The sequence below is a fragment of the Carassius carassius genome, chromosome 24, assembly GCF_963082965.1.
Source record: "Carassius carassius chromosome 24, fCarCar2.1, whole genome shotgun sequence".
Taxonomy (NCBI): Eukaryota; Metazoa; Chordata; class Actinopteri; order Cypriniformes; family Cyprinidae; genus Carassius; species Carassius carassius.
Window position 1 is genome coordinate 31,036,655 of NC_081778.1, and position 19,064 is coordinate 31,055,718.

Here is a 19,064-nt window from a genome sequence, read left to right on the forward strand (position 1 = left end):
AAATCCATTCAACTGTCAATGACATCTAAACCATTTAAAAGATGGCATATTTCATTTCGAAGCACTGGTTCCTGTGAATACTGACTTTGATTTCTGTTTATTCTTCATTGAAAGCTCTCATATGACTTCTATATGGTGCTTTTTATTTTAAATCTTGTCCGCATCAGTCTCCATTCACTTACATTATACTATTTTTGTGTTTCAACAAGGAAAGAAACTCATACAGTTCTGAAATGACATGAGTGTGAGTAATATGAGGAAATACATTGACCTGGTGTTTTTTTCCTTTAAGATTGACAGCACCAGTCCCCATTCATTTATTGCATGAAAGAAACCGACCCTTTTTAGTGTCACCTTTATTTATATAGCGCTTTAAACAAAATACATTGCGTCAAAGCAACTGAACAACATTCATTAGGAAAACAGTGTCAATAATGCAAAAATGATAGTTAAAGGCAGTTCATCATTGGATTCAGTGATGTCATCTCTGTTCAGTTTAAATAGTGTCTGTGCATTTATTTGCAATCAAGTCAACGATATCGCTGTAGATGAAGTGCACAATTGAAGAAATATAAAGGAGTAACACGGGTCTGAAAAGATTTGAGTGTGAGTAAATGTTAACAGAATGTTCTTTCGCTTCTTTATTTTATTTTGCACAAACTACTCCTTTTAAAAATCCCCAATTCGGCTGAAAAACACGCGATCTGGCAACCCAGCCTCCTCTCCGCTGGATGCCGCTGCAGTCCAATGAAGAGACCCCTCCCATAGACTCCTCTAAACCTGCCCAAAGGGTGTGTTTTTAGAGGGGTACGTATACTTGTTCTGCATCACGCACTGCATGCATGGAAGAGGGAGTCGGTGTGTGTGTGTATTGCAGTCGAACAAGTTCTTTGAGGAGCCGCGAATAGAGCACCGACATCGGCTTTTCTCGTTTCCGCACCGGGACAAGACGCAACAGGCTCCGGTGCTTTTAGAAGAGAAACCACCGAGATGCGGAAAACGTGACTGGAGGACTGTCTGTGTCGATGAGGACTGTTTTGGAGTTTCCTTTTCACGGGGTGTTAGTGATGATGATATAGCAAGAAAATGAACATCAGTTGTACCGTATAGTGTAATGCGTTAAGGGAATCTTGACTTTATAAAGCCGCATTTATTGTCTAGGCTATTTGCAGGTATATGTGCACGCGCACACTCACCTGTCTATAGTTCCTGGTTATCCGTCTTCACCTGGAGAGGGTGCACTGCTCGGTTTAGGAGCCAGGAAGTAGGAAACCCAAGATGCTTTTAGACTTCAGAAAATGATCCAGGAATCATCTCGTAACTTAGATTGACACGAAACTCCCCTGCTCCGATAATACCGTGTTACTCGTGTTTCCGGGGAGGCTCGGTTCCTCTCATCTTCTGAAACATGGAGCTCAAGATGTTCCTCCTGGTCTCGGGGCTCCTGGTGGGCAGTTTGGTGGCCCTCGGAGGGGCCTCAGGCTCTCCAGCCCAGGGATGCACAGACAACAAAGGTGACGGGATCGCGAAGAACAGTCACGGAACCGCGAAGAACGAGAACGGAACCGCAAAGAACGCGAACGGAACCGCGAAGAAGTCCTTCCCGGTTCTGTCTTTAGATTATGAAAACGTCCGGCTCCCCTTCGAGATCTCATTATGGGTTCTGATGGCTTCACTGATGAAACTGGGTGAGTGTGTGTATGATTATTATGTTCAGACACAGGGATCTATCTATCTATCTATCTATCTATCTATCTATCTATCTATCTATCTATCTATCTGTCTGTCTGTCTGTCTGTCTGTCTGTCACACATAATATCAAAAATAATGTTATATAAAAGTGTTATTTTTCCATTTCAGTGTCTTTTTCATTCTACACGTGATCAACTATGATGATAACTTATTTTATTATAATGTAATATGTTCTGTATAATGCCTAAATCACATAATTTCTAAGTGTTTATTTTTATATTCAGTGCCGCAGTTTATAATATAAAATATTATAATGTAAAACAAAATTATATATAATACCATAACATTATTTTTAATTTAAAAAATAAATAAATACATTTTTGAACAACTATGTATTAAAATATAGGCCTTGTTTTACAGACAGGGCTTAGATTAAGTCAAGATTAGGCCATAGTTCAATTAGGATATTTAAGTAATTTTTATAAACATGCCTTAGAAAAAAAACAAAAACATTACTGTGGTGTGCATTTTGAGATGAAACAAAAGCACTGATATTTATTTAATATATATTTAAAACAGCTCAGACTTACATTTTAGTATGTCACTAGGCTTAAGTCTTACTTTTAAATTTTTTTTAATCATATTTAATATTATATATATGTTTGTGCATTATGTGTACATCTGTTGATATGAGTACTCAAATGTCATAATAACACATAAAAAGTAAAAATGGCTCAGAAATGTGAAGTGAGTTCTGAGAAAATCTCTCGCAGAATTGATGCGCATTAATATTTTCCTATCTACGTGTACACGTGAATTAAACGTTTAATGTGATAGTCTTGATGCTGACAGCTTGTGCTGAGCGATCGAGCTCATCAGCCCAGAGAGACTCTCAATTACCTTCATCCCAGGGGCATTTTCTTCTCTACTCTATTTTCCAGAGTAAACATTCACTTTTCACACTGTGATAGTCGCACAGTCATCAGAACAGAACAGTGTTTGCTATCGCTGTCAGCATGAAGTCTGGTCCAGTCTGTAGTTTATCTGGACAAGAACTGTCTATTTAAGCAGGAAGACTGACATGTGAAGTGACCAATGGAACGCCTGGCAGCTGTGCAGCATCAGCCAATCAGCTCTTGCCATCGTGTGCATCATGATTCATGCCATTGTGTGCCATCTGAGACTAGCACAACGGTAACCTGAGAGTCTAACATGCTTGCCATTGACTGATACCTTACAGTGGAAAGTGTCAATTAGACGTAGTGCTAATTAAAGTGCATACTGACTGAGAGTGCACACTGCACTGGGCCTGTGTATTTAAAGCTTTCGAATGGTTTTGATTAGTGTAATATGGTTTATTAAATCATGTGCTCCTCCCCGAGTGGGTTGTTGTTGGCTTGGCGGTTAGTGCATGATGCTTGTGATGTTTTGTGGAAATGCAGCAGGCGTGTGATGCAAGAAAAGAGGAGGATGTTAGCGAGGAGGGAAGGTGGGTCAGGTATGTGCAAATGCTGAGTTGCAAGCTTCTTCCTGTTTCAGTTTACTAGTCACGAGTGCTACTTTCTTCCTGATGCACGAGTCTCCGGCTGCAGTCTGAAGCCGTCTGCATGTCGTATATTCATTGCCAGGCATTTTTAGAATTTCTTTAAAATCTTGTTTAAATTCTGTCATTTAGACCTATATGCTGGGGTTTCTTTATTTCTTTTGAAAAACCTTCACCCTGGTCTGTTCTGTACATAAATCATAAATGAGTCCACTACTGACTGTATTCTCAAGGCATGCTATACGTTTATGTGAGGAACTGAAGTAATTATTTGCTGATAAGGTTTTTACTTGTCCTGGGGAGATTTCCATTGACCTTTCTTTCTTATCTTATCTTATCTTTTGAAGAAACTCCTCCCAGATCTTTTCTGAACAGCTAATAGGAAGCACATCTGTCAATCACAAATGTGTCCCTGGAGCACAAAAGCAGTCTGAAGTCTCCGGGGTATATTTGTAGCAATGGCCAAAAATACACTGCATTTGTCAAAATGATAAATTTTCGTTTTGTGCAAAAAACCATTAGGATATTAAGTAAAGATCATGTTCCATGAAGATATTCTGTAAATTTCCTACTATATTAAAACTTAATTTTTGATTGGTAATATGCATTGCTAAGAATTCATTTGGACAAATTTCAAGGCAATTTTCTCAATATTTCGATTTTTTTGCACCATCAGATTCCAGATTTTCAAATAGTTGTATCTCAGACAAATATTGTCTGATCCTAACAAACCATGCATCAATGGAAAATCTTATTTATTCACCTTTCAGATGATGTATAAATCTCAATGTTTAAAAATTGACCCTTATGACTGGTTTTGCAATCCAGGGTCACAAATTAGTTCAGATGGCTCATGCACTACAGTATTATATCTTATACATTTTCCAAAGTCTTTGGTTTGGTTTTGTCTGGTCTCACAGTCAGGCTGTGTTCAGTCTGGCTCCTCTGCTTGTCGACAGTATCTTTATCATTCAGAGTGTTTACATCTCAATCCATCTGTTCAAAAGAATTGGCACCTCTGCAAGAGTTAAGCATTCATTTTTCAGAGTCTGTTAGTCATTATTAATAAATGCTCATCATGGAGAAGTGAGTGCCAAGTCTCACAGCCTGAAGATGGCAAGAAGTAGTTCATACAGTAATCGACATGGTGTAAATTGAATGCCATCCAAGGGTTAATGCATCAGTTTAAATGAACTCCTGTCAGGCGGGTTCAGATTGCATTGATTGCTGGGTGTTGTTTGGTTCGTCATCAGGCAGAGCAGTAATTCAGGTTGCTACTCCTCAAGAGACAATGTGAAATTCTTGGGGGGTGACCCCAAATAGTTGATGCTTTGATAGGAGAAACCAATCTCACAGTCGAATATTCGCAGAGGTGTTATGATCGTGCCATTTTTGGCTATTTGGAGGTGTTCAAATGTCTGATTTCACATAGAACTACCAGTTTTCTCCCAAAGTTATTATACAACCTATTAAGATAATGCTGTGAATAAGAATCGGAAAATAAAAAGAACGTGCATGCATAAATCCAACCACCGCTATAGATTTAAGTTTCACTTACTATAGTCTGTGACTTATATAACATTTATAATGAAAATACTGTTATAATAAAACGCTTAGTTGACATTTTTCTGCACTATGTTTTTGCGTGAAGCACGCGTCCACAAAAGGAGTTCATTCAGAGATGCGCAGATATGATCATGAATTTGGGGAATTTTGTGCAAGTCGTAAAATTAACGTTATATTGAATAAATAACGAAGCGTATTCTATATGGGATTAACGATGAGTTAAATCCCATTTGGTTTTCCAAACTGAGGTTTTTATGAGTTGATGAAAAGATAATATTTCATTAAATCCTAAAAAATAAAATATTAAATTAAATTATCAAAATAAATTAAGTTAAATTAAAAACATTTGTTTAATAAATCATATATATATATATATATATATAAAATAAGAATCCCTAGCTTAATTCAATATTGACTAACGTTCTATAAATGTCATAAGAGGAAATGAGACAACAGGCCCAGATTTCCAAGGAAAGCATCACAGATTTACATTTACATTTAGCTGACGCTTTTATCCAAAGCGACTTACAATTGCTATATATGTCAGAGGTCGCACACCTCTGGAGCAATGAGGGGTTAAGTGTCTTGCTCAGGGACACATTGGTGTCTCACAGTGGATTCGAACCTGGGTCTCTCACACCAAAGGCATGTGTCTTATCCACTGCGCCAACACCACCCCAACTCTCATTGTTCATTCTCTTCTCTGGTTTCATTGATTCGTTGCATGCTAGCTCAGTCTTAATCGATCTCCCTTGACCTCAGAGAGTGAAACTGGTTTAGGCTTTGGTTAATCAGTGTTTTCAGCAGACCACCATCACCCAGCGTTCAGGAAAGTGATCCGCCCTAGCCAGAGCGATTACAGCACAGCCGCTTCCCTTTCAAAGCAAACATCTGAATTCTCTGGTCTTTAAACGCTTTGTTGATCCCTAAGGAATCTTTAAGAAGATCTCAGTCCTCTACAATCAGGATTTAGTTTCTGTTTGGTGTACAGTACAGTGGTCAGGATGGTACATAGGTGTAGTGTTGCTGGTTGCATGCACTTGGTCTGGAAGACCGCGAGTTCCCGTCTAGAGCTGGAGTGTGCAAACTGCATTTTACGCGGGATTGCTTCTCCAACGCAATGGAGGTGGAAATGGGCTTCTCCAGACAGCTCGCGCTGAAAAGCGACGCGGTGCGGGAGTTAAGACGGCAGTTTGAGCCAGCGGCTCGAGTTGATATGAATAGACACCTCGACATCCTCCACTTAAGGTGAAAGTGGGGGAGAAAAGTCCTTTTCTTTCAAATGATCGCTCTGTTGCAAAGCTACTTGCGTCATTACAGTCACTCTCCATTTTAGCGACTCTGACAGCAGCTGTCAATTCTGACAGCAGGTTCACGCCCCACCCGCTCAGCCCCGCCCTCGGTTCATCCCCTCTATCTCCGCTGTGCTCCGCCCACTTTTCAGCATTTTTCAAATATTGCCAGTGGGTGGAGTCAGGCCTTGACCAGGGGTTTTGTTACCCTTTAATAATTAATAAGCATTCTGTGTTTAATCTTATCAGCATTAAAGGAAACCGATAATTTGAATTTTGTTGACGGACACCTAAGATTTGACCTTTGCCCTTCACTCAGCTCACATATGCCATGCAAAACCATGGCTTTTTTAGAGAATCTTCTAAATGCCATTGTAGCATAGGAATATCATAATCATTCAGTTACATGGTATAAATATAAATACTACGGTATTATCTGATTGAAGGTTTTCAATTGCCCGTTCACAAATATAACAATTTCCAGGTCTTTTTATTTCTGTCGTTTTATTAATATTACAGTAGAAGTCTTTTCAAATGTTTTAAAGAAATTAAATAATTTTATTCATCAAGGATGCATTAAATTAATCAAAAAGTGAGAGTAAAGACGTCAGATGTTGGAAAAGATTTCCATTTCAAATAAATGCTGATCATGTGACACTGAAGACTGGAGTAATGATGGTGAAAATTCAGCTTCGCATCACAGAAATAAATTATATTTTAAAATACATTCACATAGAAAATGGTCATTTGAATTTTTAATAATATTTCACAATTTTTGACTGTATTTTACATGAAGCAGGAAAACCGCAGCCAACATTGATGATAATCAGAAATGTTTCTCGATCAGTAAATCATCATATTTTCATGATTTCTGAAGATCATGTGATACTGAAGACTGGAGGAATGATGCTGAAAATACAGCTGTGCATCACAGGAATAAATTATATTTTATCCATATAGAAAACAGTGCCAGATGATGCTGGCAGTTCACTTGTGACCAAGATCAATGAATCATTGGCACAGCAGTTACGAACATCTTTAGTGACCCTGTGGTCAGAGGAGCTGCTGCTGCTTCTCATTTGCGTTTCTTGCCCGTTTACCCCTCAGATTTACATGAGAGGGTTTGCTTAGCCTGTTCCATCTGCCAAGCCAGAAATTTGACTGACTGATCCAACATCTAAGGCTCAACGCGATTAAAAAGAAATAAAAAATGCCTGGCGATGAGAACCATCTGCAGATTTCATCCCTGTCCTTGAGAGGATTCTGTGCAAATCTCCAGCAGCGGTACCCACTAACCAGGGTTTTCAGTTTAGCTGGGCCTTTTCAATTGAAAAAATAATTGAAAGGTTTTGCTAGGGAAAAAATGGCACATAAAAGTTTCACTCGAATGAAGAATATAGAAGAGAATGGTTTTCTTTCTGATGTGCCACACATATTTTATCTATATTGTTTTATTTTAATAAAAGAGTTTTAAAAGAGTGCTTCACAAAATATTCAATGGCATTTTATTTTAATTTTCGCTCCATGTAATCCCTAATAAAGTTCTTAATCGCAATGTTGCTTTGTCAATGCACTTATTTTGCTGTTCCATAAGCGCCACCTGCTGTCAGAGAGTGGGGTTACAGAAAGTTACATTTACATTCAGCCTGTGTGCAGTTTATTTTTTATTTTTGCCAAAAAACTGACTAAATTTTCATGGCATGTTTTACATTTTGACTGGTTGATGAAAACAAGCTTATGTGGATTCAACACATTTTAAACAATTCAGACTGAAATTTGAAGTTTACCATTTTATGAAACTTTTTCAAACCTTTATTTGAATAGTTTCACAAAGCGGATAAGGAACATGTCTAGGCATATTTCACTCTAAAATCTATTTGCTTTAAGAAAATAGAGTTAGTTTTTTCTTTTTTTTTCATTATTGTAATGCAAGAAAATCTTATTATTTCTCACTGTAATGTAGAAAAAAAATACACCTACAAAAGTAAGTCTTTCATTTATGCATATTTAATTAAAACAATATTAACTGACTTTAAAACAAATCGCCATCATTAAGACAAATGGGAGTTACAAAATATCGAAAAATAAAAAGTATACAAAATATAAAAAATGTAAAATAATAAAAAAAAAACTTTTCTGAAGCAATCCAGTTAGCAAATTTTAATTTTTTTTTAAGTTTGTAATTCACATGAAAAAGCCACAATTCAAAAATTATAGTGGCCTTTAAAATAAGCCTGTCTTACTTTATGCAAAATGTTGTTTTTCTTTTAATTTTGAGGTCTGAGGATGTTTTCATGAGACTCACTCTTTAATAAATGTATTTATTTATTGAGCACTGTTGTGTTAATCGCTGAAGCAGGAGCACACAACCTCAAGTGTGTTTTTATCTTGGTTACGGGGTTTAGTGTCATGCAAATCATTAACCGTGGTAATGAAATCTTTGGGACTTCAGCAGAAACCAAACACAAAACCTCTAATGCTTCCCTGTCAGGCTAAAGAGAGACCTGTACACAGACATTTACAGCAGTGAAGAATAGCCCGTCGATGCTGTTTTACAGGTCTGAACAACAACCTTTAGATCGCATGCTTCTGAAAGCCTTTCTTTAGAAACGTCTGCGTTGCTTTGTCACTCAAGTAAAAAATGTAAACCAGTCCTGTCTGCTGTTACTGCGGTCTGTGCATGATACATAAATACATATAATACAGCAAAATCTTACCAGCTGACACATTTCTACCAACACGAGGTGTTTTTATCATTCTGTACGTGTTCATCGCTGCTGGTTTCCAGAGGCAGTCATGAAGACTTTGCTGCTTGTAATTATGGGCTGTCAGGAGCGTTTGCACTAACACCAGCACTTTATTGCAGTCTAATGCTTCCTAAAGGGCTTTAGTAAGTGGCATGGAAATGCTTTTGAAATCACACATTTAAATGCACAGTAAAACTGTAATGCTTAGGACAGCAGATTAGCATGCAAGAGTCTAGAAAGTTCGACAGAAGTACGTTAATGCAAATGCTGCTGCTACACAAGTTTGTTTTTGTGCATCGTTGTGTTCTGAAGTGTTTCAACAGCAATTCGAAATGGTTGCTTTCTTTAGTTTTTTTATATATTTAATTTATATTTTTGTGTGTATTTTGTCTATTTGAATTTTATATGTATATTATTTTAAATGTATATTCATTTTATAATTTTTTTTTCAATTTTAACATTTTTTTTTTATTTTAACAGCATTTTTAAATAGCAATTCAAATTATTTTTTATATTTTTATTATTTTATTTTGTGTATACTTTATATGCATTTTTTTATACATCTTATTTTAATATATATATAAACTATAATCTATAATACTTCCAAAAAATATGTTTCTGGACTTTTTGAGGGAGAGAGACAAAGAGAAACAGAAAAAACACTCTCTTTGCGTTAGTGAAGTTTAAATGAGAGATGCTGATTAAATCGGTTTCTCTTTCATACTAGATCCAATCTTAAAAGTAATGATGCAAAACCTGCTTTCTAATGTAAGCAGTCATCATGACAAGCAGGAAGTATGAAAATGGTGCTTGTGGGCTTGATGACTTTCATTACACTATTAAAAAAAAAAGATCTGACAAACTTCAGGTGTGAAACTGATGCATGGTTTTAATGGGGTTCAGTTTACGGTAGATTTTACAGGTATAATGGATTGTAATTTTACATGCTGTTATATGAACCAGACCTTGTTCTGCTTTAGTCTGCGTCGGTCTTGTGCTGGATAACGCTTCCGGTCTCACAGGTTTAGCGAGTTTTGATGAATTTGATCTCTGCTCTACTTGATGAATGAGCCAGAAATAACATTGACCATGTCGTAGTATTAATAGTCTTTTCATTCATTTGAGCAAAACATTGCGTTAAACGACAAATGCAACGTTTGCTTGTGTAAGGAAAGGGCAAACGTTGAATACAAGTTAATGATCATTTAGAGAAATTATTTAAAAGTCAAACTTGAAGAGATCTCGAATGCATCATAATGTCTTAGTTTTTGTTTATCTCAGTTATTTCTTATATTCGATTTATGTTTATTTATATTATAATAATAAAGTGTTCAATTAAGAAATGCAATATTTTTCCACATAGTTTTATATATATATATAAACTGGAACTTGCTGCAGCTTCTATTTCAAAGTGACTTCTATGAAGCACTTTTTGTCAAACATGCACAAACACCGATTTGGGTTTGTGCCGAATGATAGAGTTACATGTCTAACTATATCATTCTTGACTCTTACATGATTACAACTTTGTGTGTATAGCACATTTCCCACATGCTTGTAGTTTTGATTTTACTTAAATCAGAGTCACGCTTTATTTTGAGTTGTACAGTCTCAGAAAAAAAGGTTCAAAAGCTGTCATTGGGGTGATACCTTTTCAAAAGGTACACTTTTGTATTTTTAGGTATTTAAATGTACACTTAGGTACTAATATGTACCTTTAAGTTACCAATAGGGACTCTTATTTTAGGTACAAAGGTGTGCCTTTTGAAATGGTAGTGACCGCACCAGTGACCGCTTTTGTACCTTTTTTTCTGAGAGTGTAGGATTTGTATTATACTTGGATTTTAGTATTTTCACCAACAAGTGTTTTAGTTAACAAAGGCGATTTTTTTTTTTTATTTCTAAAAAATGATTTCCTTTGATCTTTAGCCATGAACACACACGGTTGAATAAAACTGGGTTAATATAGTTAACAAATACATATTTGCTACTTGGAATAAACCATAACCAAAACCAAAAATAAATAAATAAATAAAATAAATAAATTATATATATATATATATATATATATATATATATATATATATATATATATATATATTGTTTTAAAAAAATTATATATATATATATATATATATATATATTGTTTTAAAAAAATTATATATATATATATATATATATATATATATAAATATATAATTTTTTTAACTCACTTTAAGGCATAAAAGGTTTGTGTTTGTTAAAACTAATTAAAAAATTATAAATAATAATACAATAAAAACTAATATTGATAAAAATGAACCATCAAAACTATTGAAACTTTAAAATTAAGGTGAAAGCTGTTTTTTTTTTTATAAATGACAATGAATCAATACTATGTAAAATTGTCAAACAAAAACTAATAAAAAATCACAAACTAAAATTAAAGTGAAAACAGAACATAAAAAAATAGTATATGAACAAAGCATGTTTTTTTTTATTATTATTTAAAAGGACCATGTTGTGTGCAGAAGATTTTGATCGACTACATTGTCAAACTTTGCACACTGCATTTGTTTAAAGTTCTTAAAGTTACAGAACATTCTTTTAATTAATTCCAAGGTTGTAAGGGTAAATTGTGTCTTTTTTTTGGTGCAAGAAACCTTTATTAAAAGTGTACTGCTGTACATTCTTGACCCTTTCATCCATCTTTCCATTTATTTTCCCCTCATATCTCCAACTACCTCTGTTCCCAAGCCACTTCAATGCACAAAGATGGGGATAAAGCGAGAACATGTGAAGTCAGTGAGTTATTTAGACCAGTGGTTCCCAAACTTTTCCATTCCACTACCCACCTAGACAAGTGTAATTATTTCACCACCCACCAAAATATTTGAGAAAAAAAAAACGGTTGACATTAGTTTAAGCCTAATCGTAAAAGTTTGATGATAAATGAAGTGTGTCGGCGAGAACGGAGCACAATCCAACACTTTTAGAAAAGCATAAGAAGCCAAGCAGAACTATCTAAAACAGTTTGGAGATTACAATAATAAAATAATAAACAGATGGGTCTCGTTTTAAATAAACAAATCAAAACAAAACAAAAAAAACTGGATGACATTAAGTTCAGGCAGAAATGTATTTTTGCAATGTTTAAATAAATGTTCAGCAAGAATTTTGGCAAATACGTCAAGGAAATATTGCTAATTTTTGTACATTTTGTTATGTGGAAATGTTTAAATCTTGTAGTGTTACAATTAACCCTATGTTTGTGCCCTGCTCACCCTGTACATGTGAAATGCTTTTCACAAACCGTTTCCCGAACGAAAACAGTGCAGAGTTCAAACGGACGATAGAAATGAATGAACATGGCCTACTTGAAACCGCTTCGGCACCAGTGTTACACACTAAAAACTTCATAACCACGGGAAGAAGGAGGCGGGAACCGGCGGGAACTCGTCACATTCGTGCAGCCCTAGACTGAAGTGTGTGTGTGTGTGTGTGTGTCATTGAAACACAAATTTAGCTGCAGTTAAGTGACTTTGTGCGACCCACCTTGTTCCATTCTGTGACCCACAAGTGGGTCGCGACCCACCGTTTGAAAACCCCTGATTTCGACCACAGCTGGTGTGAAGGCTTCATTTCTGTAGCGTGGGATGTTGACATTTGTTATGTGCTAACAAGCAGATTTAATTGGATGTACAGTCTAATTAACAGAGGTGGAAAGAGTACAAAAATATTCTACTCAAGTAAAAGTACCATTACATTAATGAAATTTTACTTAAGTATAAGTAAAAGTACCAGTCTAAAAAATCCACTCAAGTAAAAGTAAAAAGTAGCTCATTTAAAATTTACTCAGAGTAAAAATTACTTAGTTACATTTTAACCAGTGGGAGGGAGTCAAAAATGGGACAGACCAAGGGTGTCAAACTCAGTTCCTGGAGGGCCACAGTCCTGCACAGTTTAGATTTAACCCTAATTAAACACACCTGATCCAGCTAATCTAATCATTTAGGTTTATTTGAAAACTACATGATATGTGTGCTGGAGCAGGGTTAGGGCTATGGCCCTCCAGGAACTGAGTTTGACACCCCTGGGATAGGTCTATTAATCTCAAACTAGTTGTTTTTAATTAAAGGAATCAGTTATTTAGAATAATAAAACATTTGGGCTGTTATCTGGCAAATCAGTATCAACAAACTCATCTTTTCAATACAGAGGAAATGCAAAAGCTTCATCGGACGTGGCATTTAGATGTATTACACTGTTTAGTGCAGGACAAGAATGCATTTAACCTGCAGTTACAAATGCATGAATAATGTTTTGATATGCCAGACATAAAATGTTGAATACTCATTTGAAATTATAAAAACTTAATTATAAAAAACAAAAAAAACAAAAGATACTTTAAATGTGAAATTAAAATGGCCAGTATGTGTCAGCAAGTCACTGTTAATAAGTGAGTCATTGCGATTGAACCAAATCATTTAAACAGTTGATTCATTCAGAAACGAAACACTGTCATGTTGCTCAGAGATGCAAAATTTTGCTTTGGTGGCTGTGTTTGGAATAAATTTTTGTTGTAGAAATAGAGCAAAAACAATGGCAATATGGTGTCTAAAACGCAAGTCTCTTAGTTTACTGTCCTGTTGTAAAAAAAAAAAAAAATATATATATATATATATATATATATATATATATATATATATATATATATATATATATCAGTGGCGGCTGCTGGTCTTTCAAAGAGGGGAAGCTCATTTTCGGCCTACATTATAACCCTCTGATGGTCTTCATTTGTAGTGACACTCGGGGTCTTTTTGACCCCAGACAATAACATTTCATTTTGTAATAGTAAAATACTTAAATTTTTTACAAATATAATTTTACTCTGTTCATTTATGTTTTTACTAAACTTTGTACAGTTTTTGGAGGATTTAAATCTTTTACATTTCTATAAATAAATAAATATTTATTTAAATAGGCTTTTTTTACAAAAAAAGAAAAAAGCATTTCAGGTAAAATTCACTTCATAAAAGACCCAGATTTCTAACTTTCATACATGTAATAAATCACTTTAACCACTAGATGGCTATAGTGTGTGTGTGTGTGTGTGTGTGTGTGTGTGTGTGCGCGCACATTTTAAATCTGTCTTAGTTACCAATTTAATTTTGTGGTGGTTCTGCATTTTACAAATATCAAGAAATATTGCCGCAGTTTGTCTTTCGAATACACTTGAGAAATCCGCGATCATGGGACTGAGCGTGAAACAGCTTCGCCGACTTCTTATGGTGCAGACCGCTGTCAGTCAAAAGGAGATCGACAGATCCTCCAATCATCACGCGGAAGCCCAGTCTTCATTCACCTCCAGAGACGCTGAGCGTCCGTGGGCGGGACATAATCGCAGCATTTATCCAATGACCGTCTAGCTTCGGAGCACTGAAAAAAACTGTTCAAAGCAGCCCCATCGAAGTCAATGGACGCTCGGCTTCAACAGGGAAATGCACTGTGACGCTACGGGAATGTATGAGAAGAAAATCGAGTCAGCCGACATGTAGCTGATTAACACAATACATAATACACAATAGTACATATTTGACCGTTGGGTTTTTTTTACATTAGAGGGGAAGCTGAGCTTCCCTTGCAGTCTTAAAGAAATCCCCACTGATCTATATATATATATATATATATATATATATATATATATATATATATATATATATATATATGTGTGTGTGATTATGATTTTTAGAGGAAAAGACAGTATTCTTTGTGTGATTTTGATTCTAAATGATTTTGATTGATTTCATTCTAAATGCATTTCAACAGACTGAATCACACAGTGAAAGAACACTCTAAATGCGCGCGTACATCATTAAAACAACAATTATGATATTATCGCAGACAATATATATCGCACACTCCGCACCAGTCTTTTTGGCTAATTTGTGCAAAACCTCTTGCTAAAATGTCAAAGCATCATTTTAACCACCAATGCAATGACGCAATTATTTAGCTCACCTCTATATGCTTACGTGGGGTTGATGTCTTGTCGAGATTTTATAAACTGCTAGTTTGGTCTCCCTAGGCAAGCACAGCATACACAGCATAATAGAGCATACATATGGCCAGGGGTTCACTTCATTTCCTTGAGTTCAACTTCAGAATATGACGGGGTTTCGTTTTCAGCGGTGTCTGCACCACTAACGCCTGTTTTGTCCGTCTGCATCTTTCTTGTGATTTTAGCGCCAGTTTGCCATACCTTCCAGGGAGCGATTTTTTTTTTTACTCAGTAATTAATGTGTTTTAAAATGTAACGAAGTACAATACTTCAAACAAAATATACTTAAGTAAAAGTAAAATTACAGATTAAAAAAAATACTTAAAAAAGTAGAAGTACACAAAAAAGCTACTCAATTACAGTAACGCGAGTAAATGTAATTCGTTACTTTCCACCTCTGCTAATTAAACACAGGTAACATGTTCACACTATCGGTCTTAATGCAGTTATCTCGTCCCTCCGCTCCAGGGGCTCGTTGTTGGCTGTTTGAGGGCCCTGATGATGGGGACATCATCATTTTGCCCACAGTTGCTGCCAGCCCTTTGTGTATTTGTATTTAATAGCGCTCTGGGGATGTGCCATCAGGGTGCGAGGAAACAAAAAAAGACTTTAATAAGTCCACTAAAAATTGTTATGTTAAATCGCCAAATGGTAATGGCTACAAAATAAAGAATGTTGTTTGCTTATTAAAATGTATTTATTTATTTATTTATTTATTTATTTATTTTTAATGATCAATTGAAACTAAACTGAATTAATTAATTTATTATATTGTAATTTTGAAGATGCAGAGCAATTAAGCTGTAATTGTTATTTTTTTTATTTATTAAGCTTATTTTAGTTATTTTATATTATTTTAGGTTTAGGTATTTATGTATTTTTATTTTTGACATATGAAACAAAGGGAAAGTTTTTATTTAATTTGATTTAATTTTATTTAGATATTGCTGTGAAACTAGGCAAAGTTATTTATTTTGGTTATTTTATTTTTTTTATAAACAGGTTGTTTTTTATTTTATTTTATTGTAATTGTTTTGATGGTTTGTGTATTAACTTGTTCATAAACTAAGTAGAAGGTAGCTATTTATATATATATATATATATATATATATATATATATATATATATATATGTATATATATATATATATATATATATAATAAACACTTCAAAATGATGTCTTTCTGATGCATGTGCATGTAGACAAATTAATTAATTAATTTAGTTCTGATAAGTAAACTAAGCCAAAGAAGCTATTTGTTTGTAATTTTTTAATGATCAAGTTAAGCTAGACTGAAGGAGTTTATTTAATAATTAAATTGTATATTGTAAATTTAAAATGTACAATTGTGTGTGTGTGTGTGTGTGTATATATTATATTATATAATATAGTATTTTTTTTATATTGAAATTAAGCAGAACTTATTTTATATATATTATATATTTTTAAATTAAATATATTTATTTTTAGCATTCGATTATTTTAGTTAGTTATATGATAAACAAGTAAAACTAGCCAAGTTATTATTATTTATTTTATTTAATCATTTATTTGTGTTCAAAACACTTGATGCATGTCCGTTTAGACAAATGAATACAATGCTGATGTTGATGCATAATAACTAGCTAGTGAAAACACTGGGCTGCTTTGGCTGGTTGTCAGTGGAGAAACAGGCTTATTTCCTCCATTACTGCGGTAGCTACTGTACAGATATAACCAGATAAAGGTTGATCTCTAGATTCAGCTGGAGAAACTGAAGGCCGGATCCATTATAGACAGATCCATTACTCCCAGCTAGGGACTTTCATTGGCTTTAATTGAGCTGAATTGTCGTAATACACAGATCTGATTATGTGGATGCGTAGACAACTGTAATGACTTTCTTCAGCTGAAATGAAGACGACGTCAGTCTTTAAATAAACCTCAGATGAATCACTGTATTTGTCGCATGTTTGATCGCCGATGGATTGATTCAGCAGTCGCCTGATGCATGCTGGAACATTTGTGTGGGTTTCTCAAAGAGTATGTTCATGTGACCTTCAACCAAAAAACATTATGCTCGAACAAACGTGCTCTAATTACATGCAGCATACCTCTTCAGTTAGGAAAAGCCTTAGTGATGATGGCCTACAAAAGCTTCGGACAAACCAGAGATGATAGAATGGAAGTCAGTCATTTGTGTAACGGTTTTGCCTCTTAGGTAAGCAGTTTAACTGGGATTAGGACTTGTTGTTGCTGTTGTTGTTTTTTCACAACTGCACATAATTGATTGTGACCCTGTCTTGAAGCTGTGACACTTTTGACATCATTCTGCCACTCTGAGGTTCACATATTTGACACGTCAGAAAAGCATCAGCGCAGCTGCAACAGTTGAGTTCTCACATAGTTTCTGCTGCAGCTCTACACCGCATCAGCATTTCATTCGGTTATTGCCATAAATTACCTGGTGAAAATGTCATGCATGAAAGTAGCCAAATTTGTCCTGTGTTAATTAATGTTAATATTAATCTAAATCTTAATTAATGTACAAAGAATGGAAGCCAGATCCCAGTGTTTGTCTTTTGCTTCCACCAGTTAACCATTTTATTTTATTTTATTTTATTTTATTTTATTTTATTCGCTATGTCAGCATGCAGAAATATTAGGATCAACTGTATTATGTTATTTTATAATATTTTATATTATATTATTGATAAAAATTATTATATTAATTCTAACAATTTATTTATTATATTGTGGACAAACTTTCTATAATGGACAAATTTGTCTAGAGAGGACCATTTTGATAAATATATTTTACTTACACCGAATTGTTGTAGAAACATATTTTATATCATAAGAAACTATATATTTTATATGTAAAATTAAGCTTTGTGCAGTTTAAATGACTCTTTTTGATTTTTATTTGAGTGTTGATTAAATTTGATTGATTTGGATTTTTAAAAAAACTCCTTTTGGTTTTAGTATTTGGCTAAATGAAAACTTACATTTTATTTGATTTTTTATTTATTTTGTCTGCCACGTAAACATGCAAAAATTGTTATATTATATTATATTATATTATATTATATTATATTATATTATATTATATTATATTATATTATATTATATTATATTATATTATATTATATTATATTATATTATATTATATTATATTATATTATATTATATTATATTATATTATATTATTTAGTGATGCACCGAAATTGTGACAATCAAAAATATTCTAACAAAAAAAGGGACATAAAACAGACCGTTTCCGCCAATCTCATGTTAATCGTGTGTACTATAGAGTAGTATTGCATCCCTCACATCTCTGAAGAGTCTTTAGTTTTATCAGATATATAAAAGACTGTACCGCTTCTGTCCAAGCTCCTGGAAGCGTGTCTTGGGCGGAGCTAAAGTGTCACAAGCACACGCAAGTTGCGAAACTTTTGCGTAGAGATCGTCTACAAGCTGTGAGGTCGAGATAAATAAAACAGGAACGAAAACTGCATTGACATACATTTTACTTAATTTGTTGTACCCACTGTTCCCCAAACGCTGGTTTCTTTGGGAAGCTGAACAAACAAAAACACACTGATTTGATTTTGTGATGTAAAAGCAAGCTGGTGACTTCCTTTACCCAAACGAAGCACGTTAAAGCTCTTTCGCTCTGGTTGATGTGTGCACTCTTCTAGGAGAAATGCCCATATAAGGAATTCTGTCCTTTATGACATCATACCAGGCCATACTAAAAAAAGAAAAAGAAAAAAACGTAATGATACTTAAATATAAACCCGGAAGGAGTATATTTGGCACAGAAATACTCCATCATACGTCCACCTCGTGGTTTTTTTATTTTTATTTTTTTTACTTATGTCTAGCATGAGAATCCAACTCTTTAACAGTGTAAATAAGTCAGAATGCATGAAATAGCTCCCTTTAATTTGCCAGGTTTGGCTAAATTGTAACTTTTGTTTAACTCTTTCCCCTCCATTTACGAGTTATCTTGTCTTTTAAAAGACAGCACTTGCGTACCATTGATGTGTTTTTACTGCTTTTCGTGTTTTCACAGTTTTCGCTGTTATACACTTGGGGGCGCTATAACACAAATCTTCTGAACGAGTTCAAAACCACCCGAACAAAAACACACATGAACAGGACGAAGAAACGTGCAATCTTTTATGTAAACAGATGC

General features: G+C 34.5%; 1 protein-coding gene across 1 annotated transcript in view; it reads left to right on the forward strand.

Moving 5' to 3' along the window:
• The first annotated feature begins 943 nt into the window (after window positions 1–943).
• The window catches only part of LOC132103444 (sodium/hydrogen exchanger 1-like), a 34,747-nt gene continuing 16,626 nt past the window's right edge, over window positions 944–19,064 (forward strand). Inside the window, exon 1 of the mRNA XM_059508557.1 lies at window positions 944–1,688. Coding sequence (XP_059364540.1) covers window positions 1,409–1,688 — 280 coding nt within the window. The 5' untranslated portion in view covers window positions 944–1,408. The remainder of the gene's footprint in view (window positions 1,689–19,064) is intronic.